The 15,199-nt window shown below is 36.9% G+C and overlaps 1 protein-coding gene across 1 annotated transcript in view; it reads right to left on the bottom strand.

The window, feature by feature from the left end:
* lcor (ligand dependent nuclear receptor corepressor) overlaps positions 1-15,199 on the bottom strand; it is a 123,832-nt gene that overhangs the window by 21,200 nt on the left and 87,433 nt on the right. The window contains exons 4-5 of the mRNA XM_017435580.3: positions 9,325-9,457; positions 1,018-1,485 (exon numbers count right to left, since the gene is read on the bottom strand). Coding sequence (XP_017291069.1) covers positions 1,018-1,485; positions 9,325-9,457 — 601 coding nt within the window. The remainder of the gene's footprint in view (positions 1-1,017; positions 1,486-9,324; positions 9,458-15,199) is intronic.

Raw genomic sequence — 15,199 nt, 5'->3', positions numbered from 1 at the left:
GTGCTGCACAGGTGCCATCTGAAACATTTAGGGTTTTCAGAGATCTGTCCATATGTGCTAAGGATGTTTTTCCCACCATGTGTGCAGAAAATAAAACTGCATGTGCAGTCATCTGGCTGTTAATTTGTTAAAATAAACATAAAGATAGACCAATTAATCAGCTGATCAATTTTATTTGGTCAGTATTGCCTCCTTAAAAACAAAAAAACAACAAACCATCAAACAAAAAAAATGACAATGACCTATGCCTGTATATACAGAATCAATTACCAAATAGGAAAATGAAGATGCATCAGCTGCTGCAAGCAGGTCACTATAGCCCACAGTTTAGGTTTTTATAAGCGAGAATGCTCGTTTATATATTATTTTTAAGTGAACAAGTTTAAATCTCCCTGTCAAGATCTGATACCCCACCAGCTATGTTCTGTTTTCCTTTTATTCTCTGTTGTTTTAAGCAACAGTTTTAAAATAAAATGCTAAATGTCTCCTTTTTTGTTGTTGTAGCAAAAGAAACACATCCTGTAGGCTAATAATCCATACTTAGTTGGGGAACAGATCTCAACAAAACACCTGCATTATTGTCCTGCTTTACTGGATGCATCTGACTTCTGCCTGTTTAAAGAGATTAATTTGTGTAAAAATATTAGCTAAATTTAAAAAATTTAAATCAGGGAAATCCATATGCACTACTTAAAACAATATATATAAGTCATATATGATGTGAGTGTAGGCTAAGTTAAAAGAACATTTGTCAACATTACAGTGCAATTATATAATTGTAATAATGTTAAATTATTATATTTATATTATTTTTGGAGAAAAAAAGTTGTTTAAATTACTGAAATAAAAACAGTCAGTGATAGGCCTTATTGTCATATCCAATGTTCAATACAAAAACTAAATTAGATTTGTTAATCTAAATTTAGGGCGACCCTCTGATGAATAAAAACAAACTGACAGTCAACTCAAAACTCACAAAACAAGTGTGTGTGTGCTTGTGTGTGATGTCGCTCTCACCTTGCTGACTAGGCTCTGGGTCAGTCTGGTTCTTTTTAACAGTGAGGTCCAGCGGGCTGTCCTGGTCGGCCATGAGAAGTTTACTGAGGACAGGGTTTTGTGCAGAGGCAGCAGCTGTGCCCCCTCCTCCCCCGCCGTTGCTGGCTCCCATTCCGTTGCTGCTCTGGATGCAGGCGGGCGCTGAGGTAGCAGCAGCGGAGGTGGGGCTGAAGCCCGCTCCTGGGGTTGGGGATGGAGAGGAGGAGGCAGACGACGGAGGGGAGCTTGGCGCGGGCCCGGCTGGGGAGCTGGGGGCTGGGGCCAGAGACGCCGCTCTCGGCAGGCTTTGGTCCTTCATGGTGCCGTTGGGCAGGGGCGGGTCGTCCTGAGTAGTTTTTGAGGTATATTCGGCAGCAAACTGGTGGATCATTCGCTGCATGATCTCACGAGCCACTAGAGGAATGTGAGGGTCTGAGAAACTTGGGAGGTCTGGGGAGAGAAAAATACACAGGAGCAAACATATCAGCGTTCCGTCCTCGAGGAATTTGTTCAGTTGTTGATATGTTCAGCTGCTTATTTATCCCATTTCATCCTGGAAATCTAATCCTGATACTATACTGAAATAATCCAAAAATCACACTGAAGCTGCGCTTAATCCTGCCTATTGACCATGTTGAAAGCACCATGATATCAGTCTGAACAGCAGATTATTGCCTGTCATTCCTCACATGGAAACTTTATAGCCTTTCCTTCTGTGTTGCAAGATTGGGTCTTGTTTTCACCCTTCAACACTGCACTTTATTACATTTGAGTCTATCTGCCCAGACTGACATATATGGACAGACATCACAGTTTTCTCAACTCCAGTTACAGTAGCACTCTGTACTGCTAAAAAAAGATCAATAAGTAACTTCACAAAAAGAAAAAGAAAAAAAATAGTTATTGATTTCAAGAAGCATGTAATTATTTCTCAAAACAAACAAAAACATAGTATGTGTTTGCAGCTTCTTGTAGTTTTTGCTTCTTTTATTTGCTAAACTGTTTATTATTTAGGCTTTGTGCTTTTATTTATAAAATATTAAGACTGGAAACAGTGTGTGAGGCTTTTTTTGAAATGTTGAAGGCTTTGCTAGTTGTTTTATGTTACATTTTTCAGAGAAATTTTCAAACAACTGGAGCTCCACGATTATTTATAAATCAAATCTGTTTTAGGACGGGCTTTTTTTTTTTAGCTTGTCAGAAACTTGGGGTTTTATGTTTGTTTTTGTTGGCTCTTTTTACTTTTTATTCTAGCTCATTTGTCAAGCTTCTTGTTGTTTTACTTGGACAGTTTCCTGTGTTTCCTGTGGTTTTGCTCCCTGTATCCCTGCCCATCGTTCCCTCAGCTCCCGGTTTCCTCTACATCTCACAGCTGCATCTCATCTGCCCAATTACCTCACTTTCTCCTAGTTTCAGTAATCACCACTCCCTGGTAAATAATTCTTTGCTTATTATTTCACTTGTCAGATCCTATAGATTGCTCCCTGCTTTGTGTGTGGTTCTTTCGTTTCTACTCCTAGAGGATAGATGGCTTTCTTGTTGATTTCATAGGATGTTTTTTTCTTGTTATTGCCTCCTTTACCTTTTGTTTAATAAAGTTTTAGTTTATTTTTATTTTTCTGTGTCTTAGGGTTGTTTTGTACTCAGCTGTCACACTGTCAAAAAGCAACAATAGCAACCCTGTTGTTAATAGCATCACAATCTGGCTTCATCTCAGATATTTCAGCTGCACCTACCACTTCAAAACCATTTGATATATTATTTGGTTAAATTAATGTGAGTCAAAACCTAAATCCTTCATATTATGCATTAGCCCACAACTGTAATCCTGAAATGTGCAGACATGATCCCAAAATGACATGTGTTGTGGATACAGGATGCATTGCTTGTAATCCTGACCACTGAGTCAGGTTAAAGCACCAAACATACAGCAGGTGTAAGCTGCTATTTTCCTGTCATCTGCTTTCCTAGCAGGCCTCCTGTTAACTCTGTTATCTTAATTCCTTCATTTATGTAATACTGTTCCTCAGGTAATCAGTTGTAGATGTGCACCCAGTGGTTACTTTGTGAATGTTTCCTTAAAATCCATCCAGTGGTTCATAAGATATTTCGTTAACCAGGCAGACAAACACATACACACCCACAAACACAAAGGAGCAAAAACACTTTCGGCAGCAGGGGACTATAAAACCCTCCTACTTAAAAAAACATAAACTCTGTAACTAATATTCAGTAAAACCATGAAAATAGCTGTCAACAATTTTTTTGTTGATCATTTACAAATATGCTTGCAGAACAGATCTGTTAGATACTTTTAGAAATTAACATCAAACCTGCCACTAGATATGAATGACCACTGGACAAACTGTAAACTTTGTGTTTGAATCAACAAAATAAATCTACTTCAGATTCATAATGTAGCTTCTATAGCAGCATTTTCTTAGTGTTACCATATGTTACTATAAACTGACTAATCCTCTGCTGTCTGACTTCTGTTTTTCACTTAAACCATCACACTGTGTATCGAATCTTACAAAACGACTCACTCTGAAAATCTGAACAAAAAGCCCAAACTCTCTTCCTATTGCTCTTATTAAAACCCATAGGAATATGCAATACAGCATCATCTTAATGTCCACCACTCTCCTGGCTGCAGCTGATTAACTATGACTCTGCTAAAAGATGCCTGACGCTTTGTTTTTACCATTTTAGCCAGCAGCTAATAATGAGGAGCCATTTTGTTCGGTGAACCTTGTTCCCAGTCACTAACTTTGACACGTCCCACCCTGAAGGTTGACAGGATTGGTTGATATTCATTAAAGGGGGTGTTTAATATCGTACAACCTCCAGGGAGCGGGTTAGTATGCTGAAAATGTGCCCTAATTATACAGCTCCCTGTTGACAGGTGCAGGCTGCCACCCTGGGAAACCTCCTGGGGAAACTCCAGTGTGCTGTGGCAGAATGGCGTTTTTGTTCGAAAATAGCTGTGGTGTAACACTACAGAGCTGTACAAAGGTACACAAGAGCTATGGCTTTTGAAGAACTTACCAAAAGGATCTTGCGGCTTTTCTCTCCCTATGTCCTGATATTTCATTTTTCAATACAGATAATTCAATTTTATAAGAAAAAATGTATTTTAATCCTAATCTCAATATTTATAGGACAACAGTTGCATTAACATGTTACATCTATTGTCCCTGTTTAAAAGAAAGTTAAAAAAGGTATTTTCTTAGTGAAAACTTTTTCCTGCTTAAACTGTAATTGCTTATTTTGACATTCCTGTTGTTAAAAACAACTTCATTCCTACCTTTTACTCTGAACGCTAACAGATCATGCAGAAGCGTATGATGTTGTCACACCTCATTTTAAAGATTTGACCATCACAGCTCTAACTCTGTCCTCTCCCAAACATAAGATAATCTTAATTTGAACCTTTATTACAAGAAAAGCCAATGAGTGGTAGAAATTCCTTTAAGAAATGCTATGTCTTAAATCATTATTATTATCATTAGCCTGGTTAGGCCTGGCCATTTAAGGCTGTAGCTTCAGATGTTTTCTAAGTAACCCTGGATATCATTAAAAAAAATATATAAAAACACTGTTCAATTAAAACCATGAAATAATATGATAATTTAATTTGTTTACCTTTACTGTTTTTAACAAGTATGTTTTTATCATAAATGTTTGTTACAAATATATGCACATTATGGTTATGGTATAGAAAAATGCTGACAAAAACGCAGTTTGATACTGTTTGGCGGCACAACTGCAGAGCAGTGGTGAGAGCTGTCACCTCACAGTGAAAAGGTCATAGGATCACCTTTCTGTGTGGAGTTTGCATGTTCTCTCCTTGAATGTGTGGGTTTTCTCCAGGTACTCCAGTTTCCATCTGTCTATGTTTTTTGTCTCAAAACCATGCATGTTTGGTTAATTGGTAACTCTACATTGTTCCTAAGTATGAGTGTGAAAGGTTGCTTGTCTCATTTGTCTTGATGTGTCCCTGTGATGGAGTCGTGACCTGTCCGGGGTGTACCCCATCTCTCACAGAGTGACTGTTAGAGATAGGCATCAGCATCTCATGACTCGGAATGGAAAAGTGGGTAAAGAAAATGGATGGATGGATGGATGATCCTGTGAAGGTTTGCAAGGATTCATGCATATGGTAAGTTCACAGTTTTGTACCCTAATGGAATGAAATGTAAGTCAATGTGTACGAAATAGAGCTGGTAAATTAAGTTCACTGAATGGGTCAAGGGGCTTGGACCCCGATGTTAGCTGCTTGAAGTAATAGTTTTCTGTGAGTTTGCTAAGTCATGGACTTAGCTGTTGTCTGCGACAGGACATGTAGGATCCAGCTTACTTGAGACCTCAGACTTGTGAGTTGTGATTCAGTTTGAGGAATTGGATCATTAACTTGAGTGAGTCAGTAACTGACCAGCACTAGTAAGAAACGGTTAGCACTTTGAACAAAATAGCAACTGCTCGGTATGAAGCAGGGATATGATTTGGCTAAGGTACGAATTGACCAGCACCTGCTCATATGTTGCAGTAAACATTGACCAAAAACATGATGAGGCACTAAAAAGAAATTGTAACATGTTTCTTTCTGTTGTTGGTTGGTGAATAACAACACAGAGTTTCTGTGCTTAGTTGCTCAGTAACAGGTGCTACTGTCTGCACGCCCCGTTAAGTGTGTCCTTGTGTCATTGTGCACAAGTGGAACACATCAAGTTTATTCTTCAGTGACTGTTATCGGTCTAAAAATAGCTTCTCCACAGGGAGCTCTGCCTGTGTGGGTGAGGCCGGATTGATTAGGGCAGAAGATTGATTGGACAAATATCTGTTTCCTCCCTCCTGGAAAACATAAAACATTCAACCGGTTCTGCGCACCAGATTTCCCTCCATTACAAAACAGCAAGCAGCTTCGAGACACAACACGAAACGTTATTAGTTTAAAAGGGATTAGGAGCCCGCTGATATGATAATGTTCTTCAATCTGAACTGCAGAATAATGGATCATGTGCAACATTATATATGGTCTGCATATTGTGTGAAACAGGACTAAAATTAATCCAAATGCACTTTAGGAAGTCTAACTGAACATTAAAGACACAGGTAAGAGTGCTTTTTACAAGAAATGACAGAGCGGCTAAAACATTTGTCAAATAATGAAAAGCAGAAACTCTAAAAGCCCACTGAATTAGATTCTTCAAAAAATGCAACAGTCATTTAAATTAAACAGAAGCTAGCTTAAATTTGTCTGAAATGTCTCAATTCTTCTTTGATTTTCAGCTCAGGATTTCACTAGCCTCAGAGTACACAAATAGAGTACACAGTCTAATAACCAATCAGGAGCAGAGTGTTCATGCAGCAATCAGGATGCTCTTCGACTGTACTCCTCTTTACAGTGTTATCTTATCAAACCTGTTTCTTTTTTAAAAAAACAGGTGTGACTGGAAAGCTTTAGTGGATTTTTGTTTAAACAGTAAAGGGGCCAGATCTTCCACCATGAGCACTCGGTTTATCTGATTTCTAGTTTTTATTGTCAGCAAGGTTGTTGACAAATAATGTGACCAATGAGTCGATCAGATTAAGGTTGTATGAAAGATAAAATTAAATAAAATTCTCTTCCAACCAGGGAGAGAATACTTAATTTTTATTGCTTAATTTAATATCAGAGATCTGCTCTGTTCTTTCAAGGAAGATGGCTGCCCATACTGAGCCTGGTTCTGGTTCTTCTGGTGGTTATTGGAGTTGTTCCTTTCCACTATCAACAACATGCTGCTCATGATGGTAGGATTGCGTTGAAGTGACGATTCAATGCAATCTGCTGGCTCACTTTGACAGACCACTGTTTTCCTAATTGGCACTTCACAACATATTGAATGAGACTGTGCTGTATTATATTTGGATTGAATTGTCCTCAACTGGATTTGGAACTGTTTTGAACTGAAATTGGATTTATGATTTGCAATTTATTTTTGTTTTATCTGTTTTGTGCCCTGAGATGACTTTTGCTGTGACTTGACCCAATATAAATAAACAGAACTGAACTGAATTCTTTGTACAGTAAGTTTTCTTTTTGGAAGATGTTTAAAACCTAAAATGCTCACACTGCGATATTTAACATTTAATAAACTTTGAACTTACATATTTTGAACAGATTTCATTCCATTGCACCTGCCTCAGGAATAAAATCAAACTATTTCATAGTTGAAACTGTGAGAGTTGTCGATTATCTCTTCAAAAATAGCTGAATGTTTAATTTATTGCACACCCACTTTTAAACTGGGTCCAAAGAACAGAGAATCTAAAATGACAACAACTGAAGGCTGTGGTAAAAAGTGTGCTCAGCTGAGCCACCCTAACTTGTCTTACAATGGCTATCATTACTTGATACATTAATTTAAGTCCCACAAAAGCACAACCTAGTAGCCTTATGAAGACCCTGATCACAAATCAGTGACTGAAAACTGTCTACAGAGGTAGGTCGATTAATCAGTCAAATAATTATTTGGTTGATATTTGTCACTTTTTAAATAAGCTATTGGCCATGCCTCTGCAGACCTAGCTGATTATTGAGTAAAATGAAGAAGATGCAGCAGCAGCTGCTACAGTCAGTTCACTGCAGCTCTGTATACAGTATATTTTTAAGAGTCTAAATTCCTTTAAATGTTGTTTAGTAAATATGTATTTAAGTGAAGCAATTATGCTATATAGTGTCAATAAAAAGTATTCACCCCATGGACATTTATGCTTTTTAAGTCATGTGTAGTATAAATTAATCTTTTTTACAAATAAATAAATGAGTACCTTCAGTGTCAAAGTGAAGTAAAATTTCTATTGAAGAAAGCTAGAATTTGCCGAACTTTAGTAAAGATTTAATCTGAGTTTTCTTCAACAGTCTTCCTCTTCTCCACTCTCCCATAAATCTCAGAATGAAGAACCAGGACATCAGATGTTGGAGCTCAGTCTGTCCCATCTCACCTGCTGAAGCTTGGACCTCCTTCAGAGAGCTCCCAGGTGTCTTGGTGCTCTCTCTCAATGTCCTCCTTCTTCAGGGGCACTCAGTTTGTGAGGACGGCCTGCTCTTGGTAGATTTACACACGTCTCACATGTACATTTCAATAATCTTTTCTTGGACTTGAATTAGGACTTTAAAATTAATTAGTCACTTTAAAAGGGGGTGAATATTTATGTAGTCACTTATTGTACATTACATATTTTTATGTAATTGGTATTACTTTGTAAAAAAAATGATTTCACTTTGATTAAGGTATTTTTTTTTTTTTGAAAGAAGTCCAATTTATTTTGTTCATGATTGATTTATGACAGCAATAAAAGCATAAAACTTCCAGGGGGTGAATACCTTTTATAGGCAGTGTATTTATGCCTGATAAAGAAAACGTATTGGCAAGAAAAAAAATAAAAAAGAGGAGAAAGTGGCTTTGTATAACAACTATTGATCTCTGATTATTAGCATTAGCCACAGAAAAACACATATTGGTTGACCTATAATTGCTGATGTAGTTTATTGTTTGTGTACCTTAAACAGATCTGACAAAACTTGAAAGACAGTCCAATTACCCAACTTTGTAATCATCCACTGTATAATATTAGTCACTTAATTTTAATTCTAACACATTCATTTAAATTGACCTCCAACACAGTCTCACTTGGTTTTGCTTAGTAAACATGACAAGAACTGGACAAAAAAAAAAAACAGAAACAAGCTTACTAAGCTAGTATATCAGTTTTCACAGTCAAATACTAAAATAGGCACTGGATTTTAATTTCTGTCCACTTTTAGCTCAACTACACAACTGTCATTTAAAGCAGGAATACGCACCACTCCCAAACTGATACATTGACCCTTTAGTATATTTTTAAGTTAAGCCAACAAGTTACTGCATCTATTAGTTTCCACAGCAACCTGCTTGGGAAAAACTAACACACTGATGAGTGTTAGAGTGATCTTTGTGGTTTAATAATTTTCTAAATCAATGGCCAGTTTTCAGGATGTGGTAATAAAAAGCAACAAAAATATGGTTAGTTCAAAACTAGTCCATTACATTCAGTTACGAAATGCTTTCAAATCTTAGTTTAAGTGGTTTATTTGGTATTCTGGATCAAAATTTAATAAGGCCAATAAAAATCTTGAGTGCATTAAAGACTTTCGTAATGTATTCCCACTGAAGTCAATCAAACTGAATTTAAAAATATCCACCATATGCCACGACTCTAAGCAGGTGGACTGATGAAGTGGACAGTGCAGGGTGTCTGTCTTACCTTTTCTGTGGAACACAGCATTGAGGAAGTCTCGGGCCTGTCTCTCCAGCCGGCTGATCCGTGACTGGCCCTGTTTGAAGTCTTCACACTCCGACAGCACGTGGCTGTGTCCACCGTTCTCCACGCTGTGCTCCTACACACACAGATGGGTCATAAAATTAATTCATTTGAAAACTGACTATACTTTAATTGGTTTGAATACAATTTTTACATTTAGGAGGCTGTGTAATTTTTACAACTAAAGATAAAAACAATTAGAAAATAAACTCATAAACCACTGTTTAACTTAGACTGACCAACTAAACCAGGGCTCTGCAACCTGTGACTCTGGGGCCACAAGTGGCTCTTTGGTCCCTTTGCAGGGGCTCATTGTAGTTTTGACCAAAATTGACAAAGAGTGAATAATATTTATATTGATATCTATAAAAGGAAAGGATCGATTTAGCAAGATTCCTGTGAAGAAAATATCTGTGACACTACAAGAAGAAAAACAGTGTGATCAACTTGAGCTAATAATTTGTTAGCTTGTCAGCAACTTCATTAATCCATCATCCATGAATTTTAATCTTTCTCTGAAATCAACCAGAAAAGTCAACCCTTTTAACAGTATTAGGCAAGCTGCTGATGGGGAATAAAGTTCAGTTTTTCACACACATAACGGATTCATAAATCATGAAATGTCAAAATAAGGACTTTACAAAAATATGACAAGTCATTCTAATAAATAAAATTTAAAATTAAATGGGAATTTCTGCTGCCTTTATTAGAAGGTCAGGGAATCACAGTTAAATATCTAATAAACAGGCCTAATCTTGGCCTGAACTGGCCTTCACTAATAATTTATTAGGATGCAATCAGCTTTAATATTTCAAAGTGGAACACCTTTTAATTTTCCCCCCATAATGTAAAAAAGACTTAGCCTTTGATAATTTAGTGTATAAATGTCATCATATGGATGTGAATAAAAAAATGTTCTCCTCTTCACAAGGGTTTGGTCTTTACCTTTGTCCTAATATATAAAAATACTGAGAAATAATAGATTATTATAGTTCTGTAATTTCAAAATACAAACAAGTAAAATTTTTATGTATAATATTTACATAACAGTTGAGTTGTGTTATCCTTATTTCAACCTTCAAGTACATTTTGTAGATGTGAACAGATTTTATGGATACAGAAATGACTCTTTTGACTATAAAGCCTGCAGTTCCCTGAACTAAAGTACATTATTATAAAAAGAATCAGGGTTTAAAATATATTTATATGTACATTTATATGCTTTTGTGAATCATTTTTTAATGATTAGGTCAAATGGCCAACAAGTACTTACAGTGACTAAAGCCTTTTTTCTTTCCTTTCTTTATTTTGCTCTTAAACCTTCACCTTCAGGTGGCAGTTTAAATTAATTCAGACCAATAAATCATTTGATGCCCACCAAAAACCCAATTGCATTTCACAAACAATCAGAGAAGACATAGATACAGTGGAACTGAGAGAGGGCTCAAAAATTTCCTAGATTAATGAAAGATGAAATTTTTACTTGAATGAGAACAACACACTGTACTGGTCTTTTAATTTTTCTGTGTTGCGTTGATTTCCATGTAGCAAGAGGCTAACATAAGAGCTATGAATTATTCTGAAATTCTGCTGAAAATATATCTTGTAATGCCAGCTGACATTTTGTTTAATAGATTTCCCTGTTCTTATTAATTTGGATTTTTCTTACTGTGATTTCCTTGGGATGTTTTATGGAATTACAGTGCTAAATACCAGCAAACTTTAACAACGACACCACTGTCAGCTGCAGATTATTAGCATAGCAGAAAGACACAGAAAAGAGTGAGAGAGAGAGAGAGAGAGAGAGAGAGAGAGAGAGAGAGAGAGAGAGAGAGAGAGAGAGAGAGAGAGAGAGAGAGAGAGAGAGAGAGACAGATGGGTGTTGATGGAGGAGAGCAGTGAAGGATGAAGCAGGGTTGTTTTCAAGAGACAGATGGCTGACCTCAGTGGTTCAACAGGGTCAAGTCGAAAAAACAAGCAACAATCAATGACTGGGGGGAGGATGCCCCCTCCTGACTTCCTTCCCTTTCTTCTTCGGTCCTTCATATCCTCGTCTCATATACCTACTTACATAGATGTTAAAATAGATGTTGATGATTAGCACTTCCATTGTACCTCCCTCATTCACATTAACCTAACCCAAAAAGCAACTGAACAGAACACATGAGAGCAACTTACAGGTAAAAACATAAGCAGGTCAAGTTGCTTTTGCAGTCATCAAAAAAATCTATGGAAGCAGTCTTAATTTTAATTTTTGTATAAATACAGAAATAATCCTCTGGTTCTTAACAGGTCTTAAAATTAGATAAATACAACCTTAGTTGAGATCAGAAAGACATCAGCAGTGATCTGAGATATGTGACTGATGCAACCCATCAATCTGGGAAAGGCTGTTTTAACCCTCCCATGGCCTTCTGGTCAAATTGACCCAAAGGTTCAAGGGCTGCTCCACCTCTCTCTCTTTTGAGGGCTACAGGAGTGTTAAAACAATTTAGAATCCATCATACTAACTAACTATAAGTTAGAAACAACAAAAAACATTTAAGACAGTTGTCAATCTTCCCAAGAGTGGGCGTCCCAGCAAGTTCACCCTGATGTCAGACTGTGCAATTCTCAGAGAAATTACAAAAAAAGAAGAGCTCCATTTCAGAATCTCCAGGCCTAAGTTAGCAGGTTAAAGGTTACAGTTAATAAAAGTACAATTAGAAAACAAACTGAACAAATATGGCTTGTTTGAAATTGGTGACAAAGGAAAGCCTCTTCTCTCTAAAAATAACACAGCGCAATTTAGGTTTGTAATGTTTCATCTAAATGAACCACAAGACTTCTTGAACAATGTCCTTTTGACAGATAAAGCAAAAGTTGAGATATTTCAGGTATCAGTAAAAACACCTCATACAGGCTCTCAAACAATAAGGTGGAGGGGTTGATGATTTGGGCTTGTTTTGCAGCTACAGGACCTGGACACCTTGCAGTCATTGAGTTGACCATGAACTCCTCTGTAGATAAAAGGATTCTCGAGTCAAATGTGAGCCCATCTGTTGACAGATAAAGCTTAGCCCACACTGGGTGATGAGAGAAGACAGTTGTACCAAGCATCAGCACAAAACCTACAGTAGAGTGGTTGAAAATGGAAAGAATGAAGGTGTTGCAATGGCCCAGTCAAAGTCCAGACCTCAACTTGAATAAAATGCTATGGTAGGCCTTTAGGAAAGCTATGCAAAAAGAAATCTCTGCAAACCTCAATGATTTGAACCATTGTCGTAATCATCTGCAATGTTGTGAGACACTGAAAAGGTCAAATTAAAACAACTTTTTTAGTTACTGCTGCTAGAAGTGACTCTAAAAGCTACCAAATCATGAGGTGAATACTTAGACACAAACTGCCAGAAGTGAAAAGAGTATTAAAATAATCTACTCAAGTAAAAATACAGTTAATGTGTTGAAATTTTACTCAAGTACAAGTAAAGTTACTTGTGTAAAAATATACTCAAGTAAAAGTAAAATGTAAGTCATTAAAAATTTACTTTGAATAAAAATTACTTTGTTACTTTCTTAAGCAAGAGGGTGTCTCTCCGATGCACAAAGAACACAAGGAATCTATGATGAGCTCTTAAATAAATAAAAACCCACATAATGTAATATATAATTACAAAATAAAATATGTCCACACATGATATTTAAAACACTTAGAGAGAATAAATTATTTCAGTGCAGACTGTCCCACGGTGCTCAACTTGTTCAACAACAACACATATTGTTGATTTAAACTGTGATCAGATCCTGATCTGAATTCTGATCACAGTTTATTCTTGCAAAAATTTTACCTGACTTTTATTCAAGCTTTGAACTTCTTACATTTGAGCTGGGTCGCTCCAACCCGACTTTTTGTGCTGCTCTTTACAGACCTCTGAAATATAAGAAGGATTTTATTAACAACTTCTGACTTTTTGGCTGGACTTATACCAAAATATGATTGTTTTATTTGTCAGTGATTTTAACATTTACGTGTGCTGTTCCACCAAGCCATTGGTGCCAAGTCTTTTTTAATCTTATACTCTTTTAATCTGGTTCAGTCTGTGTCAGGTCCAACAAAAGAACACAACCACACTATGGATCTTGTCTTGTCTTTTAGTTTACTTGTTTTAAACACTGAACTATGTGATGCTGTGTTTTTTAATCACCGTCTTGTGGTGTTCGAAACCTCTTTGCACTGTCATGATTTTAAATCTTTTATTCCAACCAGTCATTGCCATGCCTTAACACATTATCTGCTGAACAGTATTCTGTTGCCTTTGCTAAGTTGTTAAAGTGTCCCCTTGGTCTTAAAATTGAGATTACATCTAATTTTTATCTTAAATGTCAAAATGTTCTTGATGTTGTTGCTCCTTTTAAAACTGTGTGACCCAAACCAAAGTCTGAACCTTTGATAAATGAAATTACTCGTCTGCCAGACAAGAGTGTAGGAAGGCTGAATGCAAGTGGACAAGGGATAAACTGCATGTGTCTTTTATTATGTTAAGAGAGAGTCTGTGCAAGTATCAGGACATTGTTAAAGCTGAAAAAGCTAAATTTTTCTATTTCATTGTGAATATTTCCCACAATAGGGTTCTTTTCTCCAACCATAACCTCTGTTCTGAACAGCTCTCCATCTACACGTATTGATAACTCCTCTGTAAACCTGTGAAAAGTTCCCCTATCACAAGTTCTGTTGTCTTTAATCAGTTTCTGCATGTGGTCTTAAATTTTTGGCCAATTTCTTTTGTTGTTGGTTTTAAAATTAGGCCAATTTTTTTTAAAAAATCCTTTTTTAAAAGAATCAGAAATTTGACAAATTATAGCATTTATGTAGCTGCAGTCCTTTTTAAAAGCAGACAGACTTAAAATTTTTAGATCTGTTTTTAAAGCTCTTTAAATAACAGAAACTGCACTTTTAAAGGTTTTTAATGATCTTTTATTAGGTACAGACTTAGAAGACTTAGCTGTTCTGATTTTAGACCTGACAACTGCCACAGTCGACCACAGTATTCTGACCTTTCAGTTGGAGCAAGGTGGTATCAAAAGCTCTGCACTAGACTGGTTCAGGTCTTACCTGTCGGCAAGCCTTGGAGAATCTGTTTCCTCCTCTGCCCCCTCCTGTGTGGAGTTCCCCAAGGATTTATTCCCATTTTTTTTTCCCCCATCTACATGCTCCCCTTCGGCTTCACCCTAAGAAAATTTAATTGTTCATTTCATTCCTACACAGAAGACTCTGATTTACAGTCCATGCACATTCATTGTTTTTCTTTAAAACCATGACTTGACTTCCTCACTGAGTTAAAAGCTTGGATGGCTTCAAACTTCCTACATTTCAATGAGAATTAAACTGAAGTTATTATTTTTGGTCCCAGTGGGAACTGCAGTGCTTCTCATAGAGATCTGGGTAGCCTTGTCAGAAGGCGGGGAGATGGCAGCGAACCCAAAACGCAGACTCATGATGTAAAAGGAAACTAATTTATTAACTTAAATAAACTGACAAAACAAAAGGGCTGACGAGGCAGCAAAACTAACGATAACAAAATCCAAAACAAGAAACAGAGCAGGACTAAACATGACATGGCAACAGCAGACAAAGCGGAATGATCCAGTAGTGTGTGAGAGAAAATGACCAGGTTATATGCACAGGGGATAATTATGGGAAGTGGGCACAGGTGAGTGATTACAATGACTTACAGGTGGAGATGGGCGTGGCAGATAATCAGGGGCAAAAGAGTCACTGGGGAGGAGTGAATAGTGACAGCAAACATGAACAGGAAAAACTAAACTGAAACAAGACAAT

This window comes from Kryptolebias marmoratus, linkage group LG3 (genome assembly GCF_001649575.2).
Source record: "Kryptolebias marmoratus isolate JLee-2015 linkage group LG3, ASM164957v2, whole genome shotgun sequence".
In the NCBI taxonomy this organism is placed as follows: domain Eukaryota; kingdom Metazoa; phylum Chordata; class Actinopteri; order Cyprinodontiformes; family Rivulidae; genus Kryptolebias; species Kryptolebias marmoratus.
Note: the sequence above shows the minus strand (reverse complement) of the source record. Positions and strands in the feature narration are given on the sequence as shown.